At 40.8% G+C, this 16,516-nt stretch overlaps 1 protein-coding gene across 1 annotated transcript in view; it reads left to right on the forward strand.

Moving 5' to 3' along the window:
- Nucleotides 1–1,609: 1,609 nt before the first annotated feature.
- Nucleotides 1,610–16,516, forward strand: part of PLD5 (phospholipase D family member 5) — a gene marked incomplete at both ends in the record, with an annotated part of 165,134 nt that continues 150,227 nt past the window's right edge. Inside the window, one exon of the mRNA XM_084202186.1 lies at nucleotides 1,610–1,795. Within this exon, the coding sequence (XP_084058312.1) occupies nucleotides 1,610–1,795 (186 nt within the window). The remainder of the gene's footprint in view (nucleotides 1,796–16,516) is intronic.

Raw genomic sequence — 16,516 nt, forward strand, 5'->3', positions numbered from 1 at the left:
TTCTTTACCATTTAAAGGCTATTTTCAGTTAACTGCATTCAAGTGTAGATCTCTAGCTCAGCATCCCTTTATCAGAATAATGACATCAGTGTAGTTCTGTAGCAGGGGAAAAAAAATCTCCAGATGCCGATGTATCAATTGTACATACTCATAGAGACACCTATTTCCAAAGCACTGAAATACATGCAAACACTTGCCTGATGACAAATATCGACTAGGAAACTAAAATGTTGTTCTGAGCTCCAGTAAATATTTCTTGATGCACAGTGTGAGAAAGTTTTCTTGTCTATGCCTGATATAGCTTTACAGAGTGTGTGGGCAATTAGCGAGGTGGCTTTTCATAGTGTGAAAAAGGAAAGTCCTTTTTTCTGCTGAAACACGTTTGAGCTAAATAGCAACACACATCAACTTCTACTAAAAGAGGTGGCAGCGGACTATAGAAACCACCCTAGAAGGTCTTTTTATTTTATGAGAGAAATCCTAGATGCCAGGGATCTACGAATGTGGGCATCCCAGCGACCCTGTCCATCGGGACCACACAAGAGATTCGATTTCTGAGGTCTGGTGCTGGCTGAGCCGCTGCGGCGGCGGGGGCTTCCAGGCAGGACTCGGACCTGGACCGGAGCCGAGCCGGGGCTTTCGCCTGCTGGTCAGGCGAGGTGCGCTCCTGGCCGCCCCGGCGAAAGGGCCGGCAGCTCGGTCTGGCTACGCTCGAGAGAACCGGGAGCCCCTGCCCAGGGAGAGAGGGAGGGGACGCGGTGACGGCGAGGTGCTGCGGGAGAGGCCGGCGCGGTGGCCCCGGCGGCCGTAGCCCCGCATCCCCCGGCGGCCGCGGCGGGGCCGGGCGGGGCGAGGGGCACAGCCCACCCCGGGACGGGCAGGGCAGGGCAGCGGGCGGCGGCCCCGGGAGCCTCCGCCTCGGGCAGATCGGACAAAGGCTTCCAGGAGAGGGAGTGGCAAGCGGCCGCCCAGCCCTCGGCGGGCTGCGGGCGGGTCGGTGCCGCCGGGACGAGCGGAGAGGAGACGAGACAACTTCCCCAGGGGCACGGGGGGCACCGGGAGGGCGGAGGCAGCTCCTGTCAAAAGGAAGGGGCTCTCCCGTGCCGGCGGCTGCGGGGAGGGCAGGCGGGGGAGGAGCCGGGCTCATCCCCGGGCGGGCGGCGGCCCCTCCACTGCGCCAACCTGCAGGCGGGCTGGAGGCGGCAGCCCCGCCCGGCCTCGGCTGCCGGGGCCGCGCCGCCCCTCGCCTCCGTCCCGGGCAGAGCCGCAGGCAGCCGCTTCCCGCTGCGTCGGTCCTGGACTGCAGCTTCCTGGCGGCCAGGGCAACAAGCAGCGGCATCTTGGAGCGTCTTCTTGCCCGAGTGCCCCTTCATCTCTCCCAGCCCGCTCCTCTCTCGTACCTGCAGCCTTTCTTTCTCCCTTCACTCTACCTTGTTTCTGCTTGTCTCCCCCTTCTCTTACCATTTTCTGGTTTTAAGGGGTTTTTTGATTTTCTTCTCTTTCTTCTTCCCCCATCCTGCTCCCTTTTGGACCATCTTCGTTTAGTACCTCTTAATTTCTTGATTTCTTCTGATTTTTTTTCCCTTGGACTTTGCCTTGTCATGTCAAGATGGAAGTCAGGCATGACTGGCTCTCCTCATCCCCCCATGAGGGCTTCGAGCAGATGAGGCTGAAGAGCAGACCCAGGGAGCCTTCCCCAAGCCTCACCAGAGTAGGTGCGAACTTCTACAGCACTGTCAAGCAGCAGGACTACAGTGCCAGTGTCTGGCTGAGGAGGAAAGACAAACTGGAGCACGTAAGCCAGCTTCTTCCCCCCCCTCCCCCCTTTTTTTTTTTTTTAATTTCTAGACCTCTATCTAGGTACTCTGTTAGGCTGTCTGCCAGCTGGGACTCCAGAAGAGAAGTGTTGCTTCAGTAGTTGGGCATGGCATTTCCCAAATGATAGAGAAGGAGCTATTTAGAGGTCCCATAGTGGTCAGATCTGAGGTAAAGGGGATGTCAGTGCTGTTCCAAACTAGATGCAAGTCTCCTTCTAACTGGAAATATTTTTTAACGTTCTTGGCTGATGCCTTCTTCTACTCTAGCGAATTCAGCACTGATGTGGGAGGAGAAAGATTGGGATGGTGCAGATGGAGGTTAGAACATTTATCTCATGGTGATTATAATGTAGTTCTAGAATAGCTAAAAGAACTGGTGGTTGGGGTTTTTTTGTTTGTTTTGTTTTGTTTGTAATTTTAGATGTAATTTGCATTCTCCCCCTCCCCCATCTTTTTCTTCTCCATGCATGGGACTTTGAACATATTCTACCTATGTGGGGTAGAGATTTCCTTCAAGACTTTTCTTGCTGCAGCAGTAGTACATGACTTAACTGTGTTTGAGGCCACAATAGGACTGATACTGTGGATAGCTCTAGTGAATATTTTATGAGAATTTAAGGTGCTTCAAAGTGTTCCTGTCTCAGATGATGTTTGAAAGCATTCTTCATGTTACTTGTAACAGCAAGGAAATGGATTGAGATGACCTGCATGCTATGTAAGTTTCCTGAATAGCTTATTAGGTGAAACCCATTGTTAGAGTGTACAGTACAATCAAGACAGGAAAGTAGCTGCATTTACAGGGATGCAAAAGAATGTGGATGGGCTTGCATAATGCAACAGTCTGTTATTCTTTACATTAGTCAGTAATTTGCAATCACAGTCACATTGACTTCAAGAGGTACAGGAAAATATTTCTTCTGGAACAGCCACCTCAAGTCTCTTTGAATAGAAATGGTCTGATAAGAAGGGTAAATTGCCTTTATTACATGAAAATCCTAGATGGCATAGTAGAGTCCTTTAGAGATGAAACCTGAAAGAAGGTCCTTTACCAAGTACTTCATAGACTGTAACCCTCCCTTCTCCCTAACCTGCAGAGAGTATTTTATCCCTTTTAGTGAAATCTTAAACTTGAGTTGTTTATACTTCCAGGGAAATGACAAGAACTGATGATCTTTTGGAAAGATCACATTTCAAATGTTGAGGAAGGTATTGAATTCTGTCTGATTTTAAACACAATTTTGTGATTCTTCACCCTGACAACAACGTTTCACAGTAGTAAGCTTGTAAGTGGAGTATTCTTCCCATTGTCAATCAAGAACAGGTCAGTGCCTCATCTCAGTACAGCTAAAACATCAAAAGCACAGAAATCTGAGCTGTGTCTTTTGTAACAGATTTTGCTACATGTTGATATCTGTGATCAAATGAATAATTATTAATTGCAGAGGGGATTAATCTGTCAATGGTTTGATATCTGCTAGCTGAATGGTCAGATATCTGTATATTAAGCCTTGTCACAATATTAGCAGGAAGAAAGAAAATAGGCATTAACTTGTTTGAAGATTGAAAGTGCAAAACCTTTATTTTGTGAGTGGTTTTGTAGCTGTTTTTTTTTTTTTCTTTGGTTGTTGTTATTCCTGGGGGTTATGATTATTTTTATTCAGTCAGTATTTTGTCACAATAGTTGTCTTCAATATCCCTGCAGCATATGTGTGAAAAGCTTTCTCTGTAATGCATGTTGTTCTGGGGGTTCCCCTCTCATTTGATCTGGTTATTTTTACTCCCACAGCCTATTTAAACAATGCAAAGAGAAAAAAAATGGAGCATTGATGTCCCTTCTTTGCTGTAAAATATTTATTTAACTTATGTTTATTGTGACTACCCCAAAGGACACTGATATACTAACAGCAGATACATGAAAATACTTTTTTTATGGTTTATGGCAACTGCATTACTCATGAGTGTTGTAACAGACAGGCTATTGCATGAATATAAATAAAATGTCTATTTATTTATAAATTCTATTTTGCTTATACAGTTTTAGAGCAAGGTTATTTTTTGTTTTCAGATGAATTTTTGAGGGCTTTGAGCGTTCTCTTCCTAGAGAAGTTATTTCCTACACTTCACTCTTTCACTCCAAGAGACAAACTAATTACTCTGAGATGCACCATTTTGAATGGTACAGTCATTGACATGTGATCACTTATGGCCAATAATGAAGATACTCATATCCTCCATCCACCTCACAAAGTTTGCACAACATTTCATTACAGCTCCCTCTGAGATAATCATGTTACTTGAAACCTACAAGGAAAATCAAAATCCAAGGAGTGAGCATTCATGGAGGTACTGAATTTAAAAGTATGTAATCCCAGGCTTGATGCTGTACAATGACAGGTTAGGCAGAAGAGGGATATATAGTGAGTGCAAGTCAAGGTACACATGAACAGATTTTGAAGTTTCATATGTGCTCTTTCAGCATTATGGAGGGGATTGAGTTTTGCTTCATTGAAATGATTTCTTAAATTGATTTCAGTTGTAACAGGGATGAAATTGGGCCAGCATATTTTGTTCATTACTCATAGTTAGACCTTGTAGGCCACAGTAGGTATTTTCTACTGACTTTTTGTTGAAGTGAATAGCCTAACTAAATCATGTACAACACTTACTAATCCACATAGAGTTTGGTTTAAAAAGCATCTTCTGAAGCCAATTTGTATCAAATTGTTTAGGTAAAAAGATTGTCAAAGATAGAAACAGTTTGTTTCCAGGTCTTAAAACTGTAGCAAAGTTGTGAGTTTTGGTGCTGTGGTTTTTGGTTTGTTTTAGGCTTTTGCTATACAGACGTCAGTCTGAGGACTGTGGTAAAGAGGTTCAAGGCTATGGTAAAGAGGTTCAAAATTCAACTACTTTATCTCTTCTGAAAACACAGAACAAGTTCAGATGCACAAATATGACTGAGTTTCCTTAAAACTGATCAATACTTAATTATTGACTGACCATAGAGGAAGTAAAAATCTGTAACATCCTGCTGGTGTCTTGCTAATTAATTGTTCCTCAAATGGATCTTAATATAGTGTGGCTTATTGGCTAGCTGTTTTTGTAGGGCTTTCTTTATGCAAGTAGCAGCAACACAGCTTGTACCAGAAAAGATTTGAACACAACCCACCTCTGTTCTTTTGTGAACTCAGATGCTGTATTTAAGATTACATTATTTTGCTGTAACATGTTTGAAGGCCCAGTGAGGAGTTTTTGCTGAAGTCAGGCCTCAGGGTACATGCATGCTGTACCCAGTGTGCTAAAGAGGCATACTGTTAATGGAGGAATTTACAAGAGATGTGAGGAAGTCCAACACTGTAGATGTGACCACAGTGAGGTTGCAAACATTTGCCTGAAATCCCTGCAGAGCTGAAATTTTTCAGATTCCATGTATTTGCTTCAACTAGTTCCTTTTGCCTCTTCGTGAAATTGTTTGCCTGGTATTGGAAGTGTTGGAGAGAAAACAGTTGAGTGAAATATTCTTAATCTTCTTTGCATAGTGGGTTTTTTTTGTTTCTTTCTTTCTCTTTGTCTGGTGTTGCCTTGTTTAACTAATGTGAATTCATTAAGAGAAAAAGGAGGAGGTAGGGATTGGGAAAAAGTAGCTAACGGGGTAAACTTTAGCTGATAGGAGTTACTGGGTCTGGTTTAATTTGCAGCAGCTCCCCATCATGTCTCTGCATCCCACAGTAATGCCAGTTCTTGAATAGCTGTTTTCCTGGCACCTCAGCAAAGAATTCTAGAGAACTTAAGTTTAAATAATAAAAGCTTCAAAATGGAACAGATTTCTTTCTAAGCTACAAGAGATATGCTTCAATCATATATTTATTTTTGAAAAACACAGGTATTCTTCCTCAAGGATGTAGCGGTAGTCTTTCTCTAATAACATCTAAATTTAATTATTTGCTTAATTATGTTAAAAGATTGAAAAAATTCTCTTTTAAGAAACTGGTTCAAAACTAACTTTTGGGGAGACCTGTTTTCAGGACAGTGTTATTTCCTGGCAATCCTCAGTCTGTTATTTTTGAAGAATCTTAATTAGGAGAAATTATTGACAATTATTGCATCATTTTTTAGGTTTTTTTTCTGCTGAAGATCTGATCAGCAGCAAGGGCAATGTGATTCTAAGGGCTCTTGCTGTTACTTGACCAGTTGATGTTGTTGCTCAGCACACTGCTATGCCTTTGGCAGCAGTGCTACCCAGGGAGAAGAGTGGCCGTGAGGTACAGGGATAGCAGTGTCACTTGGCAGCAGAGGCAAATATCTAATATGCAACTCTTAGGCTTAAGACAGTTTACAAAAGTGCCTGACAAGCGTGGCCAGAGTACTTTTCAGAGCTGCATGAGCAAATCATAAATAAAATATAGCTTTATTTCACCTTTAATTTACCTTTATAAAAGTTGAAATTCCAAAATCCCATTTTGCCAGTTCATTTTTATTATTCAAAAATCAGTAAGTCTGTTAGGCAGCTTTTGTTTTTCTCTTCCTTTTTTTTTTGATATTGGAAATTCTTAACAAAAGCATTGTTGGACAGTTTCCAAATGCATTTCTGCTCTTACATTAAAATTAACACTAATGTTAAAAGTCAGAAGACAGATTTGTAATCTCCAGAAGGATGCAGAAGACACCATGTGCATATCTATAGCCTGCAACACCTAAACAAAGAAGGTGGACATAGCTTGATGTAAAGCACATAGCAGGGGTAGAACCCAGTGAAGCCAAAGCAGTTGCTGGACAGTGGCAATGGCTTCAGTTTAAGGAAGAATATTGCAAGGATATAAATCAGAATTCAAAAAACATTCCCAAAACAACCCTAGTCTTGAAATAAATGCAAACACATGTCTTCTTTTGAGTTAAATTAGTTCATGTAATCACAGACTATCCTGATTTGGAAGAGATTTACAGGAATCATCTACAACTCCAACTCTGGCCCAGCACAGGACACCCCAAGGATCACACCAAGTACCTGAGAGTGTTGTCCAAATGCTTCTTCAGCTCTGTCAGGCTGGTGCTGTGCCCACTTCCCTGGGGAGCCAGTTCCAGCCCAAGCACTCTCTGGGTGAAGAACCTTTATCTAATATCCAACATAAACCTCCCCTGACATAACTTCAGGCCATTCCCTCAGGTCCTGTTGCTGGTCACAAGAGAAAAGAACTTGCTTCTCTACTTTCTCTTATGAGGAAGTTGTAGGTGGCTGTGGGGTCTCCCCTCAATCTTCTCCAGGCTGAACAATCCAAGTGACCTCAGCCACTTTTTATGGCTTCCCCTCCGGGCCTTTCACCATGTTCATTGCCCTCCTTTGGACTCACTTTAGATCTTTCTTATACTGTGGCACCCAGAGCTGCACACAGCAGTCGAGGTCAGGCTGTGCAGAGCAGAGCAGGACAATCCCCTGCCTTCCCTGAGCAGCGATGCTGTGCTTGCTGCACAGTTGTCAGAGTCTTTTGTACTAGGCAGGTATAAATAATTTGTCATCTGCTATAATGTTAGATACCAAAGTGAGTAGCTTGTGCCATGTAGGAAGGTGATGGGGACAATTCAGAGGGTTCTAGAGAATTTGTTTCCTATATTTGAAGTTTTGATGGTGTGGTTGCAGATTATAATTCCAAATATCTGTCTGGTCCTGGAGATGGATGTCTATATTTAGGTTTCACCATTAAAACCAAAGGAACAAACTCTATTAAGTCAGAGGGATTTGGGATTTTTCTCAACGGGAGACTGGTATGTGGATTGCCTGCCTGGAGCAGTGGTACTTAGCATGAGTTGTGATTCTTCCTGAAGTAGTAGCATGCAGTTTGCTTCACTGCTGACAGATTGTGTGTGGAGGGGAATTTTTATGTTGAAATGCCAATTTCCTTGCAGGTGTCTTTCTTCAGTAATGCTTTGTAGACAAACATAATTAGAGAAAATAAATGTTCAGAAAAGTGGAAAAAGGGGACCAAAATAATTGAGCAGTGTTGGGAAATACTGAATAACATTTTAGAGCAAAAAAATATAAAATGTTTTCTTTTGAAAGTGGTACGGGGAATTTCAAATCCTGAGTAATTTATTACTGTAGTTACAACACACAAAAGTAATTTTGTATTGCAAAGCAGTGAAAATATGATGCCTAATAGGTTTTTTTCTCTTTTTAGCTGCAGTGGGTTAACCTTGGTTTTCTGCCAGCTGCCCACCAAGCCACTCTGTCTCTCCCCATCCTCAACAGGACAGGGGGAGAACATGAGATAAAATGTCTTAGCTTGAGATAAAGATAGAGAGATGACCAATTACTGTCACAGGCAAAACAGACTCAACTTGGGAAAATTAATTTCATCTCTCTCCAATTAAATATAGGCTAGGATAGTGAGAAACAAGGACAAGATTAAATCACCTTCTCTCCTCCCCCCATTCTCCCAGGCTCAGTTTCAGTCCTTTGTTCCTGAATCTTTAGCCTGTTTCCCCTCAATCCCACAAGTGGCACAGGGTTTTGGGAAATGGGGGCTGCAGTCAGTTCATAACACTTTGTCACTCCTTCTGCTTCACAGTCCCCAGCTGTGGTGTGGGATCTCGAGCTATTCCAGTGTGGGTCCTCCACACAAGCTATAGCTCTCCAAAACCTGTGCCAGCATGGGTCCTCCCTATGGGGTGAACTCCAGGCATGGACTGCTCCAGCATGGGCCCCCCATGGGCTGCACTTCCTGCACCTTTGTAGGCTCTCCACAGGCTACAGCTTCCTTTAGAGCACATCCACCTGCTCTGGCATGGGCTGCAGTGTGGATTGCTGATAAAACTGCTCTGGTGGGGTCCTCTGTGGGCTGCAGGGGCACAACCTGCTCTCTTCGTGGGCAGCAGCAGAATCTCTGCTCCAGCACCTGGAACTCCTCCTTGCTGTTCTCCTTCACTGACCTTGGTGTCTGCAGGGCTGTTTCTCTCACATTTTTCTTGCTCCTCTCCCATAGCTCCTGGGCAGCAGGTTTTTTTTTTCCTTATATGTGTTATTGACAGAGGCACCAAGCAGTCCTATTGATGGGCCCAGCTTTGGCAAAGAGCAGGTTTGTCATGGAGCCAGCTGGAACTGGCAGTGTCCAGCATGGGGCAGCCACTGGTCTCACAGAGGCCAGCTCTGCAGGGTCCCCTTGCCCCCCAAAACCTAGCCATGTAAACCAAATACACTAATCCTAGGAGCAGCTCTTCATTCTGTGGTGTATGAGAAAATAATTCAACATTGCATTAATTAACACATCCGTTCTGATGGTTTCATCAGTCACTTTCAAAGTCCAAATCTCTAAAGCTAAATTTAAAGTATTTGAGAGGCATATTCACTGCAACAATCTTAATTTATAGTGTCTGCCTTTATGTTGTTGCACAGGAATACAAAATAAAGTTTCAAAGTTGCTATTAAAATTAATTTATATATGCATATAGAAGTTAATTTATAATTTAATTCAGCCTATTCAAGACTTCTTAGAAATGAAAGTTTCTGGTTTCTGAAAAAAAGACATGCCTTAGTCTGCATTTCTTCCACATGTTAACTTCAGTGTAGGTATAGGAAAAATGCTTTCCCCTACTTAACTTGTCCTAATGCTACCAGCATTAAGGAAAATCCAAATTATTTTTTTGCTACTGTCGTCCTTTATTTTAACAGCATTTACCATCCTTGTTTAAGCATTTTGAAAAAGGAGCTGCAGAAACTTGCAACTTAATCTCCTTGTCTGTTACACAACCAAATACTCTGCAGTCTTCAGTGATTTGGTCTTGTAGCTGACCATTGATTGTAACACACCTAAGGGTAGTAGCAGTGCTTAAAACACCAGGAAAATTATGTTTCATGAATATCTCCTCAAAAATGCCATCATCACTGTTCGTAGATGATGCCCAAAGAAGCTAGTTGCTGTGGTTGGTTGTGTGTTTAGCTTAGGCCTTTTTCCATTCCATAAGCAGGAATGCGAAAATACTGAAGGTAAAATAACTTTACCAGACTATCAGAAGGATGGAAACAATTGGCCAATGATTAATAAGCCCTGCTTTATTGCCATTCATGATGGGAAATCATATACTCTTCGTTGTTCCTGAAAAAGAAAGTCCTGTGCTGGCAATAAACTGTTAGATCTGTCTCCCCTGATGGAATGTTTTCTTGAGGCACAAGAGATGGGTTTCTAACAGCCCACCTCTTGCTTTGCTTTTTTTGTAACATTATTTCAGGTCTGATTTCCATGCCTTTTTATGGTTTCGTTACTGAGAGGAAAAAAATAGGCACCCTGCTAATGTCTTACAAGGTCCGTATATCCATATACGCCAAATAGCTCCTCTGTCGTATTTCAGAGTCTGAAAAGATATTTCTTAGAATGAAATTTGGGTGGAATTTTTAAAATTTTTGCACTCCTAGATGACAGCTGGTAGAGCGAAAAAGTGTAGCATTCATTTTGCCATGCAGGGGCACTCCTCCAATGTCTGTAAGATTGCGAAGTCTTAGTGGACAATCAAGTTGTTTGCAACTTGGCTTTCACAGTTTCTGGGAACAAAAGTAGATTACTTGAGGATCTATCTCTGCTAGGCAATTAGTGTGTGCTGGGATCCATATTCCCTGAACAGCCAAGTCCAGGACATGGGCTGCTGCTTGCTTGAGACCTGCCTGCCCATGTGGCAGAGATGAGCTGGGTGTGTACCTAGGTGCTCCCCAGCCTGGTGTGGATGCAGTTGATCCATTCATTGAGAAATGAGGCACTCAGAGGCTCCCTGGTCATTTGTGTTTCAAGGGAAGGCAGTTAACCCACTGTCCCCTCAAGTGACAAATGCTGGGCTTCTTGTGGGCAGAGTGGCCACTCAGCTAAAGAAATGTGTGTAGGGATTGGGAGAAACTCAGAAATTGAAAGGGGGAAGAGAGAACTGAATTATACCTTGGTGCCTGTTAAGTGAACTGATTTAATCAGAAAATATTTTTTATTAGATTGGAAACTTATTCCTAGGCTTTGTTTGAGTGCTTATCCATCAAAACTTAGTCTATTTTTTTTTTCTTAATAGGATTTGCTCCTCAGAATACTTTAACTTTTATAAAGGCTTTCCAAATATAACATAGGATTTGAATATTTTTATAGGGATTTGTCTTCTTTTGTTTTGATCAATGCACTGTGAATTTGACTGTGTAGATAGCATCTAGCCCTGGACAAAGAAATATCAGAGTGGTATTTTTAGTAATACTACTTTGGCTTGCTCTCTGAAGATGAAAAAAATTTCCCTATATTTCCCCGCTCTTGCACAACTTGTAAAATTCTCTATATGCGGTATTTGTAGATGAATAAAGTGTATTTTATTAATTCCTCATCTTAAAAACAAGATTTTGAGAGAGCTTAGTAAGTTTCATTTTTGGCTGGATGATGTCAACATAATCAGCAGCTTGTTTTGTAACTGATAAAGTTGTTGTGGCTCATAAATAACAGTCATTCTATTTTTATTTTTGTTGCTATTCATGTATGTCTGTTTACAGTTGTAATTAAATGTTTAATGAAATAAAAAAGCTCATGTATTTGAGAATTGCTGCTAATAAAACAAATAATGATTTAGATAATTCTTGGCATTCTGATATATTAAATAGGCTGGATTTCCCCAAGGCATTTTTAACTGTTTGGAGCAGGACCAAATATAGAGCAGTGATGAGATGGTGATAGTGATCAGCTTAAAATTCATGATCCTGTTGTTATTGCAGGAAAGGCATATGTACTTGGGGTTGTACTCGAACTTAGTTTTCTAAAAGGCAGTTTATGCTTTACAAAACCTGCCATAATGAGCAGTTTTGTATTTGTTTTGAAACACAGGAATGTGTAAAAGTTAATAAGGCACTTCCAGCCACAATAAACATGCCTTACTCTGCTTTTCATGTTGCAGAAATTTTGCTGCTAAGTTTCCGTTAAGTTTCATGACTGATCTTTTCTAGGCAGGGTTTTTTTTTGATAGGGGAATATGGGCTGAACAAACTTCAGGCGTTACCTGAGCTGAGGCTATTTGCTTCTGAGAATGGGGTTTAAGGTGACATTATATCCTAAATGCAGCTTGTGCACTTTTGTTTGATCTTGTTCCAAAACCACTATCCATTGACTTCATTACTATAGATTTAAGTTGTATACGAGGTCCTTGAGAGACGACTGTAAAGACTGTACATCAACTTGGCTGTCATGGATTTGGAGCTAAAAACAAAGTACAGTATCTCATGCTAAGCAGTTGGAGGAAAAATCTGTCTTGGAATCCTCACCTGTTCTTGAGCTTTAAGTCTCTGGATCATCAGGCTGTTTGCTGTATAAATTATTTGAGAACACTGTGCAGTTAGCACAGGGATATCAGAAGAACAGAAGGCATCCTAATATAACAGAAGGGATGTAAGAATCTGTAATATTTATGTGAATATGAAAAAATTAGATAGATCCAATTGTTCACCATTTAAGCCCACCTTGCAGCGTTTCAGAAGGGAGAATATGCAAGTAAGTGGGTGCTGGGTGCATTTGAAACTGCAATTATGTGCCAAGAGTAATGAATGGATATCTTAAGACAACTCAGCAAAACAAGCTACCTGTGAAATTATTTTTTTGTTCCCCAGTAGAATATTTCTGTACTTCTTTAGAAAGTGTTAGTGAAAAACAGTGCTGATCATGCTAAAAAGCAAATCAAACTTAAACTGAAATACGATTTCAGATTAATGATAGCAGGTATAATCTGTTTTCATGTTTTGTGCTAATTTAAGTGGAAGTGTGCACCTGCTTCAATGGTCATAATTGGGGGGGGAAAAAAGAACGAAAACACCAAAATACCCTATTGCCTCTTGGGAAAAATTAATTAGATGAACAAATAGAAGAATGTCCATTGGAGTGGCTACAATAAAGATGGGGACTTGGGTCAGGCTCTGCTATTTCCCCACAGTTATTTATTAGCGAGGACTCATGAGCATCTAGAAAGGCTTGTATTCCTGGAATGTTAAAAAGAAACACAAGTGATATGGGGTCTTTTAGAAATTCATGTGGGTTTCTGGCAGCAGCTGACAGAAGTTGGCCTGTTTAGTCTCTTCCTGGGCAGTGATAAAATAGCCAGCATAGAAAAGGTTGGAAAGATGAGTGAAATGAAATAAGTTAAAGCTGATGCTCTGTCAGTTTGCTCTTGGGCTGGAACAGCTCAAACTGCCTTTGCAGTACAGTGGGTGAGGATTTCTGTCTTCCGAAACAGAAGTTGATGTGTATTTATAACCCTGTGCTGCCCATTTGCTATTGTCTTATGGAATAAAGTGTTGCAAAGGTTTCAAGCCAATGGGTTGGCAGAGAGCACACTGGTTTTTTTCTTCCCCTGAATCAGTACATTCCATAACTACTTCTTCCTTATTAAAGAATTGTCTTAGGCCTGCAGCCATGTGTTTATTTCTATAAGCTCTAATACTGAAGGCAGATTTCTACTTACTTTTGTCATCTTGGATGCTTATGGAAAAGTAGTTTCTCTGAGTTTTCAACAGGATACATAGTGCTAAATTCAGGCAGGATATTGATACCCTTAGCATCATTTAGATGTGGCTTCAGTCGTGGTTTAAAGTGTTTGCTAAACTGTATAAATTCTCTGTGTATCTTTTAATGGAAAATCAGTATGTTGTGTGACATCTGACTTTTGCTGTTGACTAGGTAAAGAGTTGTTTGGAGTCATGCATGAAGTCCTGTGCATAAGCGCTGCTTAAAACAATATGGGATGAAATATATTGAATTCTGCTTCTCTGTTAGAACTGTGCTTTTTAGATCCTTGAGAAGATGCATCTTTTGAGTAACTCCTGTTACATCAACGAAGACTACATAACTTCCCTGGTTAGTGCAACAGATGGGATGGTTCTAAGAAAAGATGACTTGAAAATTAATTACTTAAAACAAGCTGACAAAAAGACCACTGATGAATGAAACCCAAACAATTTTTAAATTACTTACAATTTTAAACTATTTTTGAGTGACTTATTTATAGAACGTGAACCAAATCTATGATGCTGAAGACTGATTGGTGCTTATTTGGGATGTTGTGAGCATTAAAATACATCGATACACCAAATGCTGTTTTCAGGCTTTTACAGTGTAAACAATTTATTTTTTGAATAACAATTCCTTTGTGTATAGCATGAAACAAAACCCTTAAGTGTTTTGGAAAACGTTACCCTTTTGAACAATGCCATTTCCTTTGCCAGTGTGAGCTGCTGTCCCTGCAGACTTTTCTTTCAATTCCCCATTGGGCTTGTGGCAGGCAGCTAACCCCTTCTGTGTTACTTTATCCCATTTTCTGCAATATTGTTCTCTCTAAGCCTTTTTGTCATGGCTTAGCTGCATCAAACTCCTGCTGCGGGAAGCTGGAATGTGCCACACTGTATTCTTTGGCCCTGTGTATATGACCTTAATGCATATCAGCCTAAATCACTTTGTTTCTGCTACCATATGACAACTGAGACCTTAGTCTGCTGGAAATGACAATTTCTAAAAAATACTTTTTTTTCAGTTTGTGCACTTTGCTCCTCTAGTGTGTGTCTGTGCTAGGGCTCTTCCAGGCATTCTGTTTCTCTTTAAATAACTGTTGCTCATATCCATTTTTTACAAGACACTGTGGCACAGCTGTTTCTCTTCTCCTTTGGTTTTCTCCAAAAACCTCAAGGCTCTAGGTTTTAAATTTTTTTCCTGTTTATATAATCTTATCAATTCTTTCAACACGCTTATTCTTAAATTATTTTTCTTTATTCCCTTGTCCCCATGCTCTTGCTCTGTCATCTCAAACGCCTCTAACAAATCCACAGCCTTGTTTTTGTATCGCGTGCCATGTCTGCAATGCATCTTGTGTGAAATACTCAGGGAAAATATGGTGTGCAAAATATATGTAGGATTTGCAAGAATGCACTTCCCTTACAAGGTTTATACATAATTTTTTTTCTGGCAGGGCAACACTTTCTGAAGTTCTTAAGTGATTTAAACTCATAAATCCCGAATATGCGCTTCTGAAAACCCTGAAGTTGCAAGGAAGATGGAAGTTTCTGAGTTGAGAGTGTGAGTTGGCTGACAGCCTTGCAAGTGTGGTCTATGGATCTGGTAATATAAAAGGCAATGATTACATGAAGAGCAATATAACTTTTCACCACTAGTTTGACTTCGTCGTGTCAGCTATCCGCATGTTCTTTCAAAATGTCTTTTCTTTGAGTAAGTAAGGACTCTGATATTTTCTTTTTTTAATGTGCAGAGAAATACAAGCAATTGTACCTTTGTATCTTGAAAGGGATGAAAAAGTTGTTTCTTTTTCTTATGGAATCTGTTTTTCAAGTGATTGCACATTTATTTCTGTTTTTCAGGAATAGAAAATTGAGAGTGCAGCTTTTCAAGTTAGTTTGTGCAAGTAGTAATTAGGATTTTCTCTGATCAAGTGAGAAATTTGTAGCAGATGCAGAAATACCTGTTTATAGAAGTACCATTATATAGTAATACCTTCTGATTTACAGGCCACAGTACCTAAGACACACGTGAAGTATTTAAAATTTTTGTATGTTTTAGCTCTCAGGTTACCACTGTTTGTTGTATTTTTGTTATTTCGGGTTTTTTAAATACATTGCTTAAATGAGGGGGGGTGAGGGGTGTGGGTTTTTTGAAAGGCTGTATGATCCCTTCTTGTTCGGACTAAATCTAGTTGTATTCAAGCTGATGCTTTCTATGATTTCATTTGTTTTGCTAAAAGTCTCTCCCTAACAACTGTTTGCATTTTGGGTGAGTTTCTCCAGTATTTACAAGGTTAAAAATGTTTTATAAGAACCTTTGGGAATTTACTTTGCTTTGTTTGTTTACTTAATGATTCTGTGTGGCATCAGATGTTCTTGGTTTATTTCTGGGCATTATTAATTTTTGATAACATATCTGGCTAATTTATTCAGGCTCATAGTGTGGAACTCCTGACTTGAGTAGAACAGCTTGATGAGGAACCAGTGTTCAATTGTTACCACCATGAAGGAAACACCTTCCCAAAAATCCATTCTAGATAATAATTGCATGTCTCATTTGAGATATGATGATGGCGATGTAGTCTGAAAACAGCAAAACTGCTGGCAGTGGCCTCTCTTCTGTAAGTTACTTTGATTTAAAGGAACTGCTTCTAGCTCTGCTTAATTAACTTTAATTTCTATATGTGTGCATACTTTTAACTATTGAGCATGATATTGTAACAGTTAGTTTTGTTTAGTTGTATTTATTGAAAAAAACCCCAAAAAGGTGGCTTGGTAGCAGAAGAAAGAGTCTCTTGTTATGCTGTCCTGCTGCTCTGCGTGAAGGGAGAGATGAGTGATTTTTGAAAGCAACTGAGCCATGAGGCCCAGAGAAGCTTCTAAGGGGGAGGTGGGGCAAGCAGAGAGGGAAAGGAACAATGAAGCTTGAAGAAAGTGAGGGAAACCATAAACTGGAAGATTGCTGAAAGGAGCAGAGAACTTGCTTGTAGGACTACACAGAAAGATGGAAGCTCTTTTAGGATGCTGGAGTGGAAAACATGATTGTTCAACTCAGCCTTTGAAAGCTTTTGAGTTGGATAGCCAAATCAGAGGAAAAGATCTGCTGTGCAAGATGGGAGGGCCAAAATCTGTTTTTTTTTTCAGATTTTTCCATGCAGTAGATTTTAGTTCTGGATTCTCTATTAGGTTAGTACTTTTGTGGAAG

This window comes from Fringilla coelebs (genome assembly GCF_963513975.1).
Source record: "Fringilla coelebs genome assembly, chromosome: 3".
NCBI lineage: Eukaryota > Metazoa > Chordata > Aves > Passeriformes > Fringillidae > Fringilla > Fringilla coelebs.